Genomic DNA, 18,337 nt, shown 5'->3' with positions numbered 1-18,337 from the left:
GTGATCTATAACTTTATATAGTCGACTTACCGTTACACAAATCAACAAATTATAGAATTAAGTGTGAAAATAGTTTTGTTTATAGATTTACTATTGCAAAGCACCATTTGAAATGTAAATTTGTGAAGAAAAAAAATGGAAAAAGTACTTTCCACCTTCAGTTCTCCCATCTTTAAATGGATGGATATTAAGATTTTTGTCTTTGTCGTGATATTATCTTGTTAAATATTATGAATGGTAACGGGTCGGGTTTGGGGTGGATCTCTTTAAACTTGAACCTGACCCTCCAGCTGCCTCGTTTACTAAACGGGTTTTTTTTTACTCCAAACCCGCCTTGTCAGGTCCCCATGGGTCCCACCCCACCATGGCACTTCATGGCCCAATCCATGGCCCAATCTTTAAAAAAATAGATAGTAGACCTTAAAATATTCACAAATCTTCACCATCACCAATCAGTAACAAGCTACCAAATATAAATCTCCAACCAACCAAACATAAAAGAAAAAAAAAACCAAGTTTCGATTTTTCTTTTTTCTTTTGAGAAAACCCTAGATTAGATTTAGATTAGTAAATCAAGAAGAGGAAAAAAAATGGCCATATGGATTGACTAGCAGGGTATCACTGCGAAAGGAAAAAAATGGCCATGAGGAAAAACATGAGTGAGGCCCTGAAGGGCGCGGTTGAGTGAGATGGACGACAACGAGGGAGAACCGGAGATGAGAGAGTTAGAGAGTTATGCTTGTGGCCTTGTGAGTGAAAGAGTTGAGAGATGAAGATGGAGAGGCAGCTAAGTTAGGGATAGGAAAAATGAAAATAGAGAGAAAGTTTAGATATTTATACCTAGGGAGTTAGGGTTCAAAGCCCCACTATGCCTCAAGGGGTGGAAATGGGGCAATGGGAGTTTTCTCCGTCATACAAGACTGGACAAGGATGGGACAATACAAAACCATGCAAGGCAAGGTGAAGATGCCATCCTTCGGCCTCGACCCTCCTCGTTGCCATCCCTAGTGCTACTAAACCACAAGATACTTGGTATTTAAAAAATATTTATTACACTATTTTGGCAAGTGTTTTAACTTTTAAGCTATTGATGATGTAACAAAAAATGAACGTACTCATTTATAAATGAATTGTTAATGTTTTAATAACTATATGATGAAGTTACCTTATAAATTTTAGAGGATCTCAATCCCCGAAACCTAATTTGATGAACGATAATATTATGAATTTTATTTTTATATAAAAAATTATACTTCGTTTTGCAGTAGGAATGACAATATTTGATATGATATGTGAACACAACATGATTTTTTGTAGATTAGTGTTTAGGGTAAATAGGTTTGTGTAAAAAATGGGTCAATACACTTTAATACGATTAATAAATTGATCAATTTTGTGTTGCCCTATTTAACCCACAATCAACCCAAAATAACCGGACTAATATAAATTAATATCACTTTTCTCTAAAATAAATACAAACATAAATATATTATTAAGTATATAAAATATTTTAAATGGTTATATTGATAAATTCTTTGTTGAACTTTAAGGCGGAGCCCTGCTATGCCTCAAGGGGTAGGAATGGGGCATGGGAGTTTTCTCCGTCATACGGGACTGGACAAGGATGGTGCAAGACAAAACCATGCAAGGCGGGGTGAAGATGCCATCATTCGGCCTCGGCCCTCCCCATTGCCATCCCTAGTGCCACTAAACCACAAGATACTTGGTATTTTAAAAAAAAAAAAATTATTACACTAATTTGGCAAGTGTTTTAACTTTTGAGTTATTGATGATGTAACAAAAATTTAACTTACTCATTTATAAATGAATTGAGAATGTTTTAATAACTATATGATAAAGTTAACTTATAAATTTTAGAGGATCTCAATCCCCAAAACCTAATTTGATGAACAATAATATTATGAATTTTATTTTTATATAAAAAATTATACTTCATTTGCGATAGGAATGTCAATATTTGATATGAGATGTGAACACAACATGATTTTTTGTGGATTAGTGTTTAGGGTAAATAAGTTTGTGTAAAAAATGGGTCAATAAACTTTAATACGATTAATAATTTGATCAATTTTGTGTTGCCCTATTTAACTCACAATCAACCCAGAATAACCAAACTAATATAAATTAAAATCACTTTTCTCTAAAATAAATATGAATCTAAATATATTATGAAGTATTTAAAAGATTTTCAATGTTTATATTGATAAATTCTTTGTTGAAACTTTAAAGCCTCTCAAACCTTTTTATCCAAAACAAAGAAGAAGAAAAAACTATGGTTTTAATTCTTTTTTTTACTTAGATTGTGTAGTAAATGGATCAAAATGAGTTGTGTAGTGTCAACCCACTTAGGGCATGTTTAGTAGATTGTAATAGGTATTGTAATGTAATAGTTATTACTACTGTTTAGTTATTCGTTAATTTTGTTATATTTTTATTACAGGGAATAGTCATTCCTTATGAATAGTTATTTTTTAAAATGAGGAATAATTATTCCCCTCTAAAAGGGTAGTAATAGTTATGCCTTAATAGGTATAATAATTTCTAAAATTAATATATTTTCAAATAAACAAACTTTCCATATACACTTTTTTTATAATCACTTTCCATATACACATAACAATTATAAAAATTAAAAAATCATAAAGAATAACTCATCTCTCTCTCAAATTTAAAAAATATTATTTATAAGGAAATATAATTGTATGAATAAGATATTTTCTAAAATAAATCTTAAGCTTTATTCTAATGTCACAACTTACAACTAAACTTATGAATAGGCTCAGTCATAAAGGTTACCATTCAGGTTGTAATCTTCAATCAATGTACCAAAGTGTCCTTAATTAATAGATTGTTTTAGGGTTTGACATGATTATTAAATGTGTTGGCTTAGGGCTGAGTCATGTATTCAAATATCCACACCTCAACATGACTAACACAAATTGCCACCCCTATGTGGTGAAATTTACAACTTTTTCCTAAAAAAAGTTTTTTTTCCACATGTGTGTGTGTTTTTTTGGGAGTTTTAGGGCCTGTTTGGTAGTTGATTTCAAGTATTGTTGTTCAAAATGATGTAAAAAGTGTGGTCTAAAGAGTGTTGTAAAAATACATGTTTAAAGTACTCATAATGTAAAAAATGTGTTTTCGATTATTAAATGTGTTGGCTTAGGGCTGAGTCATGTATTCAAATATCCACACCTCAACATGACTAACACAAATTGCCACCCCTATTTGGTGAAATTTACAACTTTTTCCTAAAAAAAGTTTTTTTTCCACATGTGTGTGTGTTTTTTTGGGAGTTTTAGGGCCTGTTTGGTAGTTGATTTCAAGTATTGTTGTTCAAAATGATGTAAAAAGTGTGGTCTAAAGAGTGTTGTAAAAATACATGTTTAAAGTACTCATAATGTAAAAAATGTGTTTGGTACGATATTTTAAATAACATGTTTCATTGTGAGTTGTATGTTTGGTATGTGTGTGTGTGTGTGTGTGTATGTGTGTTTTTAAATTTCACAAAGTTGTACCATTTTTTATGCGGGATGCGGAAGTGTCAAGAAGCAAAACTTGTCTACCTCTAGAAAATAAGAAACAAAACATGTTTACTTCTGAAAATACCCTCGAATCCACGAGGGTTCCTTGAAATTGAATCCACAAAGAGAAAGAGTCTGGAATCCACTAGAAAATAGAAAGAAAAAGGTCTGAATTTTATTGATTGAATAATTGTTTCAAAAACGTGTATAGATATAGGGGCCTATTTAAGGGCTTCGTAAAACTTGACAGACAAGAAAATATAATGTAAAATAACTCCTAATTGATATTTAACCATAACAGGAACCAAATTTAACCTAAAAAGTATTAAAAGCACCTAAAAACAAGGAAATAAGGCCCTGTTTGGATTAGGGGTGTTTTGAGTCGTATGACTGGAAACTCATAATTGAGTTATCAAAAAACGTGAGACCCACACAATTTTGAGTGTGTGGCTTGATTTCCTAATCTTGTTTTCATCACTCAAACTCAGTTTGGTTTGAGTGAGAGTGATGAAAACTGAAAACACCAAATTGTTGTTTTCAGTTTCTGAGTTACATAATTTAGTAGTAAAATTGTAAAATTTTTGACCTCGTGGAGCCCACAGCTTTTGTGTTGTCAACTCCACTGGCTTCCTCTTTTCTTTTCTTTTTTTTTTTCTTTTTTGTTGTTGCTTTTCTCTACTTCTTCTTTCTTTCTTCTTCATACTCACTCCACCACCAACAAATTTTTTTTTTCTTCTTCATCATTAAATCCACTCCACCACCAACGAGTTTTTTTTTTTCTCCTCTTCTTCCTGGTTGTCTTTCTTTCTTTTCTTCTTTTTCTTTCTTTCTTTCTTCTTCAGACCCACTCACCATGTTCATCCACGCATAAATATATACCCAAAAACAGAAACCCACTCCTCATTTTCATGATTTTGGTATTCAATCTAAGGATTCCTGGGTTTGGATTAGGGTTTTCTGTGTTTGTGGGTTTGAGTTGGCAATTTTGGATCACCGATCTAAAGATTTTGTGTTGGTGAGTTTGGGTTTTCTATGTTTGTAGTTGTGGTTTGAAACTTGGGTTGTGATGGAGGTGGGTTTGTGTGGTTGGTGGTATTTTTTTTTTTTTTTTTTTTTTCGTTTTGTGGATGTTGGTGGTATTGACAGTGGTGGGTTTTGAGTTTGCCATTGTATATGTGGTTTTTGGTATGTGGGTAAGAGAAAAAAAAAATCTGAAATTTGGAATTGGGAAGAGGGAAAATATGTGCTATGAGTAAGAGAAAAAATTCATAGAGAAACGGTGCTGGAAGTGGGAGGGAACCAGTGTTTTGCTAGGTTATGTGAAATGGGTTTTGTGGTGTACAGAGGTGCGAAATCAGTTGCTGGGTTCTGTGTAGTGTCAGTTGTGGGGTCCACGGTTTTGGGGAAAAGTTGTAGAGATATGTAATTGAGAATTAAGTCCAAACATGTGTTTTGCAATTTTTGAGTGAATGTGAAGTTTGAAAATTGAGTCATGAGTTTCGGGTTTGAGTTATGAGTTTTGAAAACTAAGATATGAAAATTGAGTTAACGCTAAACCAAACATGCCCTAAATGTCCAAAACCTAAAATAATGTTTTTTTACATAAAAATACCAAAATTAATAAAGTACAAAAATTAAATAGTAAATTATGTCCTACGTCAAACCCCTCCACTTGAAACAAACTCGTCCTTGAGTTCATGTTTGAAATCTGAAATCTTCCTTGCCAAGAGAACAAATACTTTGAATACTTCATCTTCTTTGTCTTCTTGCCAAACTTGAAAGTCATCAATTGAGCAACTTAAATTTCTTGTCCCTTGATCTTATGCAATTGACAATATTCACCAAATAAGAGTTAATAATCAAATCAAATCTTTCCACCCCAATAAAATCAATAAACTTTGTTTTGGTGTCTCCCACCAAAATAATAGGAGCTTGACGTTGCAATCATCTTACTTGACTTCATTGAGATCATTGACAACTTCCTCTATAATTTTTTTTAATGGTTTCTACTATCTTGACCTCAAGTTCTTTCTCTATAATAATATCTTCATTAATTTTCTCAGAAATCTCTATATTTTCTTCAAGAAAAATATGTTGTTCAACATACAATTCTTCTCTTAATGGTAGAATATATGGTTCTCCAAAATAATTAAAGTGTGAACTTCTTGGCAAAAAATAATCTTGTTTTGAATATGACAGAAGTTCATCACAATCAAAATGATAAAATTTGATAGTAGGCATCTTTTTCATCCTTGACCATGAACGAATTTTGTCTTTACCTTGTTGGATTCTATCATTCTGTATTCGTTCCCACCAACGTAAAGCAAACTCTCTAAGTTTATACAAATCAAGTTTAACTTTTTTTTCATCACAAATATTCTCATAGTCAAATAAATCCTCTAGATCAAGTAACCAATCAAGAAAATATGCTTTATAAAAATAACCATTAAAACTTTCAATTCTCTTATAAGGTCTATATGAAATTTGCTTACTAATAGGTTGCCTGTGAGTTAGGTCTCTGTGTCAGTTATCCCTATTGTTTCTATGCTCTAACAACGGCATCCTAGCAAAGATATTTGTGAGTGCTAGCTCTACGTCACGTAATACTCACTAAGTCTTCTATCACTGGAATTGCTACCGTCTCATATGTCAACCACCAGACTAGGATAAGTCAAGGCTCTGATACCAACTGATATTGCAAATGCAGAAGTGTCAAGAAGCAAAATACGTCTACCTCTAGAAAACAAGAAACAAAACACGTTTACTTCTGAAAATAACCTCAAATCCATGAGGGTTCTTTGAATCCACTAGGGTCCTTGAATCCACAAGAAGAAAGAGTCTGAAATCCACCAAAAAATAGAAAGATAGAGGTCTAAATTTTATTGATTAAATAATTATTTCAAAAACGTATACAGACTTAGGGCTCTATTTAAGGGCTTTGTAAAACTTGACAGACAATAAAATATAATGTAAAATAACTCCTAATTGATGCCTAACAATAACGGGAACCAAATTTAATCTAAAAAGTATTAAAAGCACCTAAAAATAAGGAAAAAAAATGCCTAAACCTAAAATAACGTTTTTTACTTAAAAATATCAAAATTACAAAAATTACAAAAATTAAATAGTAAATTCTATCCTACATCAATTTTATAATTTTTTATTCGAATACACTGAGGAAAGAGAGACTGATGTGAGAGAGAGGGATATGTGGTGTTGTCACATCCATATGGGCCCCACCGATTTGCTATTATTTACGAACATGCCATTGGAGTACATTGTTTAAAACCTAAAAACTACTATGAGGAGCTCTCTCAAATTGGATTTTAAACACCAATATTTAAGTAATGTTTTTCTAACACACTTAAAAAAACCATTCTACCAAACATGTTTTTTTTTTTTTTTTTTGGAACAACAATTTTCATGTTTAAACACAGAAAACTATTGTTTAAACTCACCAACCAAACAACCCCTTAGCATGATGTAAAATGCAATTTAGCCACTCCTCCTCCTCCCCACCAAATAAAAAGAAAAAGGGGACTATGCATACAACAGTTAGAATTGAAGACCAAGGGCAACATATAGTTTGAATCAGCATGGCGGTTTATATACTTCCTGGTCCTTGTCCTTGTTCATGTCTAGCCTTACCCTCAACCTCTTGTACTTTGACCTCTAAAATAAAAAATAAGAAAAAATGGTAAATTACAGTAAACTTGTATGTAGTTTGACCCATTTGCACCTTGCTTACTCATGATTTAAAACTTAACACTTTACTTACCTGAGGTTACCTCTGTTAGTATTCTATTATCCACCTTTGTTAAAAACACTTTTTTAAGAGTAAAACAAATTTAAAATGAATCAAATAGTTAGGGTTTGAATTTTTTACAAAAAAGGATGAACATTACAAATGATATTCCAAACATTTACAAATCAAATTATTTGAAATTAAAACTAATACAAATCAAATGTTGACATATCACAACAAATAGAAGACAACACAACACAAGATCAAAGAGAGAGAGAGCCCACAGATCACAATAAACACAAAAAAAAAAAAAAAAAGTTCCACCATGGGTATGGATTTGGTTTAGAACAAAAAGAGAGAGGGACAGGGGGCGAAGTTTGAGGTCATAGGCTCGGTGTAGATCAGAGAAAGTAGAGAGGGTTTAAGAGAGAAATGTTCGGCCATGGAGATCGGTGAAAGCGAAGACGGCCATGGCTCTAGTGAAGCTTTGGCCATGGAGATTGGTGGTTGATCAACCATGGGTTTTGGTCATGGTGGTCTTGGAGACCGGTGATGGATGTTCTTGTTATAGTGGTTTTTGAGATTGGTAGTTGATCGGTCGATGAAGTCTTGGATCTACTCTTCTCTCTCTTTCTCTCTCTCCCCCTTTGTTTGTTTCTCTAAGAGCTACTGCTGGTGTGTCTGAAAGTATAGGATTTTTGAAATTTAAGGTTAATAATGTATATAAGTGTAGTTTATGAACGTTTTTTGAATTTGTAATTTACTTGGATTGATTGGCTTAAAATGTTCATACCAAAGGAAGTGTGTTCTTCAACCAAAGTTTTACAAATTTTAAAAATTTGTTTTTAGATCTTATTTCACTTATTGTTTTATGTATTATTTTATTTTAAGAGGAGAGAGAAATAAAATTTGAGAAAAATATATATTTACTCTTATTTTTAATAGAGGTGGATAACAAAAGACTAACGTATGTAACCTTATGTGGGCAAAGTGTTAAGTTTTAAATCACGGGTGGCAAAGTGCAAACCAGTCAAATCACAGGTGGGTTAACTGTAATTTGCCCATAAAAAAAACAAAAACAAAAACAAAAACAAATCAAGCAGTTTCAAATGCCTTGATTGATGGTTGATTTTGTCTCCTTTTGATTCCAAATTTAACAGTTTTATTTCAATTTGAATTTAAATGAATACATATTTGTGTGATTTTTGGGATTTGCAACTGCCATACTTTTAATTATAAAAGCTACACCAGCTACTTGTGAGTTGTGACTTTGTTTTTGTGTAATGTCACTTCCATGGAGAATAATTTTTTTGTTGTAGTTATTTAAAAAAAAAAGTTATTTATTATATAATATTGTGATAAGTTTAATTTTAATTGGAGCTTTTTTTTTTTTCTTTTTTTGGTAAAAATGATTCATAAATGGAGAAAAAAAGGTGTTGGATCAGAACAAAGTCTGTTGGCTGTTACAAAATAGCACGTATGAAGTTGGGGATTCTCACTAAACATTTTTAACTAAAAAAAAAAATATAATACTAGTACTCATATAAGAATTAAGAACAAGATCTATTAGATGATAAACTTCATGAATGTTTTCAATTTTTTAAAATAAAAATAGTAAAAGGTTTAAAAGATATTGTTTGCTAATAGATTTGGATTAAAAAGCTTAGATTTGAATATTTTACTACAATGTTTTTAATTTTTATTTTTCAATAAAATAAATTGTATCTAAATAGACTCTCCATCTTGACAAATTGAATTTTTAAGATATTTATACGTTTGGTTCAAATTGAAAGGCCAGCAATGCCATTGCATCATCGATCCGCATTTATCTCAATAAACGAATCACAACCGTCTATAAGTATATAACACTACTAATCCACGGCTCAATATCGCTCCTCTACCGCGCCACCCTTTTTCATCACCCCGCTCTAAAAAAATTTGAATAGTCATTACCTCATCCCTCGTGTCTCAATCCACCCATAACAACAAAACAAACTCTGCCACGTCATCAATCCGCGATCCGCGTGAAACCTCCAAATCAACCACAGCCGTCGATAACACCAAAACAAACAAACGGCCAAGATCACACCTCATCCCCAAAATTTCAAAACTCCCTTTTATATAAATTCCCTCCTATCTCCGATCCATTTCACTCGCTCAATTAATCTTCTGAAACCCTAGCTAATCAATTTCATCAAATTCTCAAACCCTAGCTTTTCTTCAATGGCTCGTACCAAGCAAACCGCTCGCAAGTCCACCGGTGGAAAGGCACCGAGGAAGCAATTGGCCACCAAGGCCGCTCGGAAATCTGCTCCGGCCACCGGAGGAGTGAAGAAGCCCCACAGGTTCAGGCCCGGAACCGTTGCTCTCCGTGAGATCCGAAAGTACCAGAAGAGCACTGAGCTCTTGATCCGAAAGCTCCCATTCCAGCGCTTGGTTCGTGAAATCGCTCAGGATTTCAAGACCGATCTCCGATTCCAGAGCTCGGCCGTGGCTGCGCTACAAGAGGCCGCGGAGGCTTACCTTGTGGGACTCTTTGAGGACACCAATCTCTGCGCTATTCACGCTAAGTAAAAAAAAAAAAAAAAAGTTCCACCATGGGTATGGATTTGGTTTAGAACAAAAAGAGAGAGGGACAGGGGGCGAAGTTTGAGGTCATAGGCTCGGTGTAGATCAGAGAAAGTAGAGAGGGTTTAAGAGAGAAATATTCGGCCATGGAGATCGGTGAAAGCAAAGACGGCCATGGCTCTAGTGAAGCTTTGGCCATGGAGATTGGTGGTTGATCAACCATGGGTTTTGGTCATGGTGGTCTTGGAGACCGGTGATGGATGTTCTTGTTATAGTGGTTTTCGAGATTGGTAGTTGATCGGTCGATGAAGTCTTGGATCTACTCTTCTCTCTCTTTCTCTCTCTCCCCCTTTGTTTGTTTCTCTAAGAGCTACTGCTTGTGTGTCTGAAAGTATAGGATTTTTGAAATTTAAGGTTAATAATGTATATAAGTGTAGTTTATGAACGTTTTTTGAATTTGTAATTTACTTGGATTGATTGGCTCAAAATGTTCATACCAAAGGAAGTGTGTTCTTCAACCAAAGTTTTACAAATTTTAAAAATTTGTTTTTAGATCTTATTTCACTTATTGTTTTATGTATTATTTTATTTTAAGAGGAGAGAGAAATAAAATTTGAGAAAAATACATATTTACTCTTATTTTTAATAGAGGTGGATAACAAAAGACTAACGTATGTAACCTTATGTGGGCAAAGTGTTAAGTTTTAAATCACGGTTGGCAAAGTGCAAACGAGTCAAATCACAGGTGGGTTAACTGTAATTTGCCCATAAAAAAAACAAAAACAAAAACAAATCAAGCAGTTTCAAATGCCCTGATTGATGGTTGATTTTGTCTCCTTTTGATTCCAAATTTAACAGTTTTATTTCAATTTGAATTTAAATGAATACATATTTGTGTGATTTTTGGGATTTGCAACTGCCATACTTTTAATTATAAAAGCTACACCAGCTACATGTGAGTTGTGACTTTGTTTTTGTGTAATGTCACTTCCATGGAGAATAATTTTTTTTGTTGTAGTTATTTAAAAAAAAAGTTATTTATTATATAATATTGTGATAAGTTTAATTTTAATTGGAGCTTTTTTTTTTCTTTTTTTGGTAAAAATGATTCATAAATGGAGAAAAAAAGGTGTTGGATCAGAACAAAGTCTGTTGGCTGTTACAAAATAGCACGTATGAAGTTGGGGATTCTCACTAAACATTTTTAACTAAAAAATATATATATAATACTAGTACTCATATAAGAATTAAGAACAAGATCTATTAGATGATAAACTTCATGAATGTTTTCAATTTTTTAAAATAAAAATAGTAAAAGGTTTAAAAGATATTGTTTGCTAATAGATTTGGATTAAAAAGCTTAAATTTGAATATTTTACTACAATATTTTTAATTTTTATTTTTCAATAAAATAAATTGTATCTAAATAGACTCTCCATCTTGACAAATTGAATTTTTAAGATATTTATACGTTTGGTTCAAAATGAAAGGCCAGCAATGCCATTGCATCATCGATCCTCATTTATCTCAATAAACGAATCACAACCGTCTAATAAGTATATAACACTACTAATCCACGGCTCAATATCGCTCCTCTACCGCGCCACCCTTTTTCATCACCCCGCTCTAAAAAAATTTGAATAGTCATTACCTCATCCCTCGTGTCTCAACCCACCAATAACAACAAAATAAACTCTGCCACGTCATCAATCCGCGATCCGCGTGAAACCTCCAAAATCAACCACAGCCGTCGATAACACCAAAACAAACAAACGGCCAAGATCACACCTCATCCCCAAAATTTCAAAACTCCCTTTTATATAAATTCCCTCCTATCTCCGATCCATTTTACTCGCTCAATTAATCTTCTGAAACCCTAGCTAATCAATTTCATCAAATTCTCAAACCCTAGCTTCTCTTCAATGGCTCGTACCAAGCAAACCGCTCGCAAGTCCACCGGCGGAAAGGCACCGAGGAAGCAATTGGCCACCAAGGCCGCTCGGAAATCTGCTCCGGCCACCGGAGGAGTGAAGAAGCCCCACAGGTTCAGGCCCGGAACCGTTGCTCTCCGTGAGATCCGAAAGTACCAGAAGAGCACTGAGCTCTTGATCCGAAAGCTCCCATTCCAGCGCTTGGTTCGTGAAATCGCTCAGGATTTCAAGACCGATCTCCGATTCCAGAGCTCCGCCGTGGCTGCGCTACAAGAGGCCGCGGAGGCTTACCTTGTGGGACTCTTTGAGGACACCAACCTCTGCGCTATTCATGCTAAGAGAGTCACCATCATGCCTAAGGATATTCAGCTCGCTAGGAGGATCAGGGGTGAGCGTGCTTAGAGTGAAGGATTTTGTGTAGATAAAGAAATTTGGGCAGATCTATGTGTTTTATGGTATTTGCTTTGGTTGTTAGGTTTAGATTGTTTATCTTTAATCACTGTTTAAAGCTGTAGTTGAAGCTTTCAATGTAGTAGTGTAGTCATTTGCACTAATGGGAATTAATTGCTTCTGCTTGATTTTGGATCCTTTGAATTAGCACAAATTGGTGTTTTGGTTATTGTTATCTCTGCTGGGTTGTGCATTTTTAAATATGCTCTAAGCAAGGTTGATGTGCAGGTTTATAGCACTTGATATTTTGTCATTGCGTTTTTGCTAAATTAAAATGCATTTTGTTTCACAGTTTGGTGATGGTTGAGCTTGTTTTCTTTTGTTTTCCATTGCTATATCATTGTGATATTTTAGATTGTATTGAAACCTTTGATACCATGCTGAAAAACTTTGCATATGATAAGTATGGAAAGATACAATACAACTGAACAAGAGAATGTGTTATGTTGGGATTTGAATTGACAAATTCATCCGACTGAGCGAGTGCGAGACTGTGTTTGGAAAGATTTGTAGGATTCTTCTTTGTCTTTTTCTGCTTCATTGAACCATTTGAACAGCTTGGAAGATGCAATTGCAAAGTAGATGAGTAGTTTATAGTCATCTTATGGAAAGCATGAACATGTAAATGGACAAGGGTAGTCCTTAGGTTATCTTACATTCTTACTTTCTTTGGATGGGTAATTGTTTCTCTTTATTCTGGACATAGGACTTTGTAGAGACGCGACAGCATCACCAGTGGTGGTAAATATTGATGGAGACAGGCAAAATTTTTTGCCATTGTAGCAAGATGGCATAAATTTTTTTTTTTTGATTTTATCATGTAGTTGGGTTTCGTAACAGAGAGGAAGTGAAAAAGAAACTAAAAAATGAATAATGTTTGGCTGATGGTGAAAATAAGACTATTGATGCGTGTTAAAATAGATAAAATAATTTTTTGACATGTTAAATATTAAAAATTTTAACTTCATTGACGTGGATGCTAAGAGCATCCATATCAACTTTGGCATAATTTATGCTATTTTGTCACACTAAAGACCTACTTTATTATTTTATCATATTATTTTACAACATCCTATTTATCGAGTATTTTATCATTCAATTTTATAAATTAAAATAATATTTACTACACATTAAAATAATATTTTGACCTCATCAAACACAATCAACAGCCACCACACTGTTGCCAACAACTAACAACCACCACCACAACCACCATCTTCATCCACAACCCAAAACCACAAACACCAAATTGGAAGCCATAGCCCACCAACACCAAATCGGAAGCCCCACCACCACCACCATCTCAACCACAAACCCCAACAAACCCACCGCCTCCGCACCCTCACCCCCACCCACTTCCAAACCCAATATTAGATTAACCCAAATTGTAGTAAAAAAAAAAAAAAAAAAACTCCACAACCAGAGAGAGGCAGAGTGAAAGGTGGACAGAGAGGAGAGGGAAGAGGGTGAGATCGACGGCTGCCTTGAGGTGAGATCGGCGAGATTGAGCGTGGTTGAGCGATATTGGCGGCGGCTGGGCGAGATCGGCAGTGGCGGCTTCAGAGGGTGAGAGAGATCGGCGTGCATTTCCAACAAGCTATCCTCCAAACCCTTGCCAGCGGGGTGTGCTGTCGTCATCGGAGCTACGCCGTTGTTGCTGCCGGACTAGTTGAAGATCCTGAGAGACGAGTACAGAAATAATAATCGATACAGGGATAAGAGAGAGGGAACCGGTGAGAGAGAAGAGAAAAGAAAAAATGAAGAGAGAGGAGAGAGAAAAGAGAATAAAAAACTATAAAAAATTTTGCAAAATCTGTCCATACCGTCTCAAATTTGAGACGGTATTGTAGTCGTGTTGCATAATTTTTGGGATTTGAAACATCTGATAAAGCTTCATTTTTGTGTTTGGTGTGGCAAATGTGCCAAATGCCAATATTTGACATATTTGCCACATTTGATGCGGATGCTCTAAAGAGAATAGTTATGCCATAGTAATTTTAAAAAAATTAATGAACCAATTACTTTACTTCTTGGTGCTTTATTTGCATTAATTTAGAATTTTTCCATGTATTGCATTCCTTTAAATTGTTTTTATTTATTTTTTAAGAATAAAAAATTCTTTTCATTTAAGTTTCAACTTCAACAAAGTTTGTACATTCTAGTTAACTTAACTGGTAAAATTTATAAAAGATTTGAAGTTTAATTTCCGCTTACATAAAAAACCAATTGAATGTCTTAATCTGGTGATAATGAGCACAATTATTACAAGCAGAACCTATAAGTTGAAGCTATATACAAAAAAAAAAAAAAAAAACCCTTCAACAAAGTTTGCATTTATATTAAATTATTAGTTCATTGAATTGGACAATTAGCCAATGGAGTAAATGTATATATTAATTATTTATAGTTGTGAATTAATCATGTACATTGTATTAAAAGAGAAAAGTTCATGGATGCCTAAGGGCACTAGTTTATGAAATATTTTAAGAAACTTTTTATGAAAAAAGAAAAAAAAACAACTGATTTTTTTGACCATTTTTATACTATTTCTCATTAAAGTGGTATTAAAACATTTTAAAAAGTTATTCATTAATAAATATCTTATGGGTGCCCGTTAACAGGACCTTCAAATAATTTATATATGATTATTTTTATAAATTTAATATAAGAAACTATGTCTATTAGGAGTAATAATAATAATAACAATAATAATAATAGTAGATTTAGAATATGACATTCTTTCTCGTGTCGAGTTGTTTTAATAACAATTGACATAAAAGCCATAAAAAATAATCTTTGTGAATTCACTAAAATTAATGTTAAGCATTTGAGTTTCCTAACTCATTTCAGTAATATATATGTATGTATGTATGCATCTATGTATGGAATCAACATTATAATATTTACCACGTGTGTGTGTCTTTCTCAAAAAAGAAAAAGAAGAAAAGGGTAATTGTGTTGCACATTGCTTAAGAGAGTGTGTTGTGTGTAGTATAACTTACCTCACATTTCTTTAAAAATTACTATGGCTTTTGAGTGGAGTTTGTGTTGTGCCTTTGTGTTAGAACCCATTTCCCTCTTTCTTTGTGTGTGTGTGTGTGTGTGTGTGTTTCTTAAAAAAAAAAATTGGTAATTGTCTCACATTGCTTAAAAGAGTGTGTTGTGTGTAGTATAACTTGTCTCACACTCTCTTAAAAGTTACTATAGCTTTTGAGTAGAGTTTGTGGTGTGTCTTTGTATTAGAAACCCTTTCCCTCTCCTTTGTGTGTATGTGTATGTGTTTGTTTCTAAAAAAAAAAAAATTATAATATTTATCAAGAAAGTCAATATCGTACTGGTACTGGATGTACTGAGGAAATATACCATACTGGGTATTTCGGCTATATTGGTTGGTATTGGTGTTTCAGCCGGTATAATAAAAAAATAATAAATTGAAAAAAAATATTAAAAAATATTTTATTTTATTTAATATATTGGTTAATGTACTTAAACTATATGAAGGCTTATAAAATATGTGGATTTTAAATTTTACGTTGATAAACATAAAAAATTAATAATTCATACTTACATAAATAATACAAATATATATTTATGTATAAAAATATATAAATAGCAGTAATCCCGAAATAGTACGCTAGTATCAACTGGTGCCGAAATATTTCGTTTTCTTGGCCAAACTGAAATAGCCTCCCATATGAGATTGACTAATTTGGTATTTATTGATTTATTTCAATTTGCCTTGTGGTAGAACCCCTTTTTCTCTTACTTGTACGTGTTTTTTCAATTAAAAAGAGGTTAATTGTTCCACATTGCTTAAGAAAGTTTGTTGTATGTAGCACCATCTCTTAAAATTTACCTTGGCTTTTGAGTAGAATTTGTGGTGTGCCTTTGTATTAAAACCTGTTTCGTCCTTCCTTGTGTGTGGGTGTTTGTTTCTAAAAAAAATTACAAATAAAATAAACACATTTATTTTCTTATGTTAATTATTTTAAGTGGCGCAATAATTATTTAAATATAATGAAAATTTTATATTATACTCCTAAAATTTGTATGAGTGGAAATTGATTTGAAATATTATATTATTGCTCAAATTTAGTTACTTTTGCAACATTTGAAATTAGACCTGTCCACGAGTCGGTCCGGGTCGGGTTTATGCCCAACCTGGAACCGACTCGACCAGATCGGGTCTCTTAAATTTTAACCCGCTGTCGACCGGAGTGGTTGATGGGATCGGACAAGTTGGAGCTTCCACAGAGTTTGGGCGGATCGGTCGGCGTTGATTATTTAGAAAACGGTGAGAATCTGGCCAAGAAAAGATGAAAAAGGGCAGAACTCCAACGAAATTTTTTTGAAAAACGATAGAAATCTGGCCAGATCTCGCCAGATCTAGCGAGATCTTGGCCATTTTCGGCAAGATCTTGGCTAGATCTAGCGAAATATCGTCGGATCTAGCTTAAATCTTTCCAAAAAAATCTCAAATCTTGCCAGATCTACACCTTCTCACCGAGAAAATGATGGGTCGGTCGGATCGGGTTTCTCGGATTTGAGAGGAGGAGAACCGATCTCTGACCCGTTGATCTCGGATTTTGGAGAATCAAATTCGTCCTCGACCGCTAGAGCAGTTGGTTCGGTCAGTGACAGGTCGGGTTCCGGTCAGCGGCGATGGGTGGGTCGGTCTGGTGGGTCCTTGGACAACCCTAATTGAAATAAAGTCCCAAGAAAAGAAAGAAAAAATAAATAACACACAATTAGTAATCTAAATAATAATTAAAGAATATTTACATTTATATTTTATTAAAATGATATTTGCATTCTTAAGTAGGTATGACATGTGTTTATTTATATTAGTCACAAATATATCATACAATTTTCCAATTTATAAACACATATAGTATGATCAAATCGCTACACCACTCTTATTGTCTTTCTATTTTATTTTTAAATAGAACACTATAAATTACAACTTTTTACAATAAAACTTATTAAAATATTGGAGGAAACTAATATGAAGTTAGTAATATATCTGATCCAAATATAATAGCACCAAGTGTGTATCTTTCTTATTACTATTTTAAAAAGTTTGGTTCCTAGACTACGTGATTGTGCAAATAAAAAATAACTATATTTTCCATTGCAATCAAATTGGATACAGAAATAGCTCGAGATTAACACATCTTCTTTTTGCAGATAATAATATACTCTTTTGTAGGGCCACAAAATAGGAATGCAATAATATTTTGGAGATACTGGATGTGTATGAGGGTTGTTCTGGTTAACAAATCAACATGAATAAAACCACCATCTTCTTCAGTAAGCTTACTTCAAAGGAAAAAAGGGAGCACATCAAACAAGCCTTGGGAGTTCTAGAGATCAAGCCATATAAGAAATATCTAGGATTACCATCTTTTGTGGGGAGAAGAAAGAAAGCCAGTTTCAACTTTATAAATGAGAAGGTTTGGAGGAAACTACAAGAGCATTCGCATCAGGTTTCTTAAAACTATTATATTTTACCATCTCAAAATCTACTTTATCATTTATACTATACCATTTTACATCACTCTCAACATCTCAACTTTTATTTTCCTATTCTTCTCATTAAAATAATATTTCTACATAATGAAATAATATAATTTATACTACCCAATGAATTACCCACACAACCCACTGCCACCACCACCACCACCACCAAGCCAAACCCAACCTAACCCACCACCACCACCACCACCACCACCATCAACCCAACCAAAATTAAAACTCTCATCCAACCACAACCATCAACACAACCAAAACCACCACCATCAACACACTACCTACTACCCACACCTCCATCAAATTACCCACCACCAACCCACAAAAACCACAACCATCAAACCAAGGAACAAAGAAATCCGGCTACCCACATCACAAAAAATGAAACCCATCCATCGATTCATGAAACCCATACCTCCAAAAATGAAACCCACATCAGGAATGATGAAACTAGCCACCGATAGATGAGTCCCACGCCACATCTCCACCATGGAGGGTTGATTCAAGGGAAGATAGTGAGAAAAAAAGAAAAAAGAGGCGAGAGAGAAAAAATGGGATGAGCGATTAGA

The 18,337-nt window shown here is 33.7% G+C and overlaps 2 protein-coding genes across 2 annotated transcripts; both read left to right on the top strand.

Moving 5' to 3' along the window:
- Nucleotides 1–9,418: 9,418 nt before the first annotated feature.
- On the top strand, nt 9,419–9,864 carry LOC136063085 (histone H3.2-like). The gene has a single exon (XM_065762969.1). It carries the CDS (start codon nt 9,514–9,516, stop codon nt 9,862–9,864), a length of 351 nt encoding a protein of 116 aa, XP_065619041.1. The 5' UTR covers nt 9,419–9,513.
- A 1,823-nt stretch (nt 9,865–11,687) lies between these two features.
- LOC112020130 (histone H3.2) lies at nt 11,688–12,376 on the top strand. The gene has a single exon (XM_024052693.2). It carries the CDS (start codon nt 11,781–11,783, stop codon nt 12,189–12,191), a length of 411 nt encoding a protein of 136 aa, XP_023908461.1. The 5' UTR covers nt 11,688–11,780; the 3' UTR covers nt 12,192–12,376.
- Nucleotides 12,377–18,337: the final 5,961 nt, after the last annotated feature.

The sequence above is a fragment of the Quercus suber genome, unplaced genomic scaffold, assembly GCF_002906115.3.
Source record: "Quercus suber isolate HL8 unplaced genomic scaffold, Cork oak 2.0 scaffold_484, whole genome shotgun sequence".
Classification (NCBI taxonomy): domain Eukaryota; kingdom Viridiplantae; phylum Streptophyta; class Magnoliopsida; order Fagales; family Fagaceae; genus Quercus; species Quercus suber.
The sequence above is the reverse complement of the archived record's forward strand: the minus strand, read 5'-3'. Positions and strand labels throughout refer to the sequence as shown.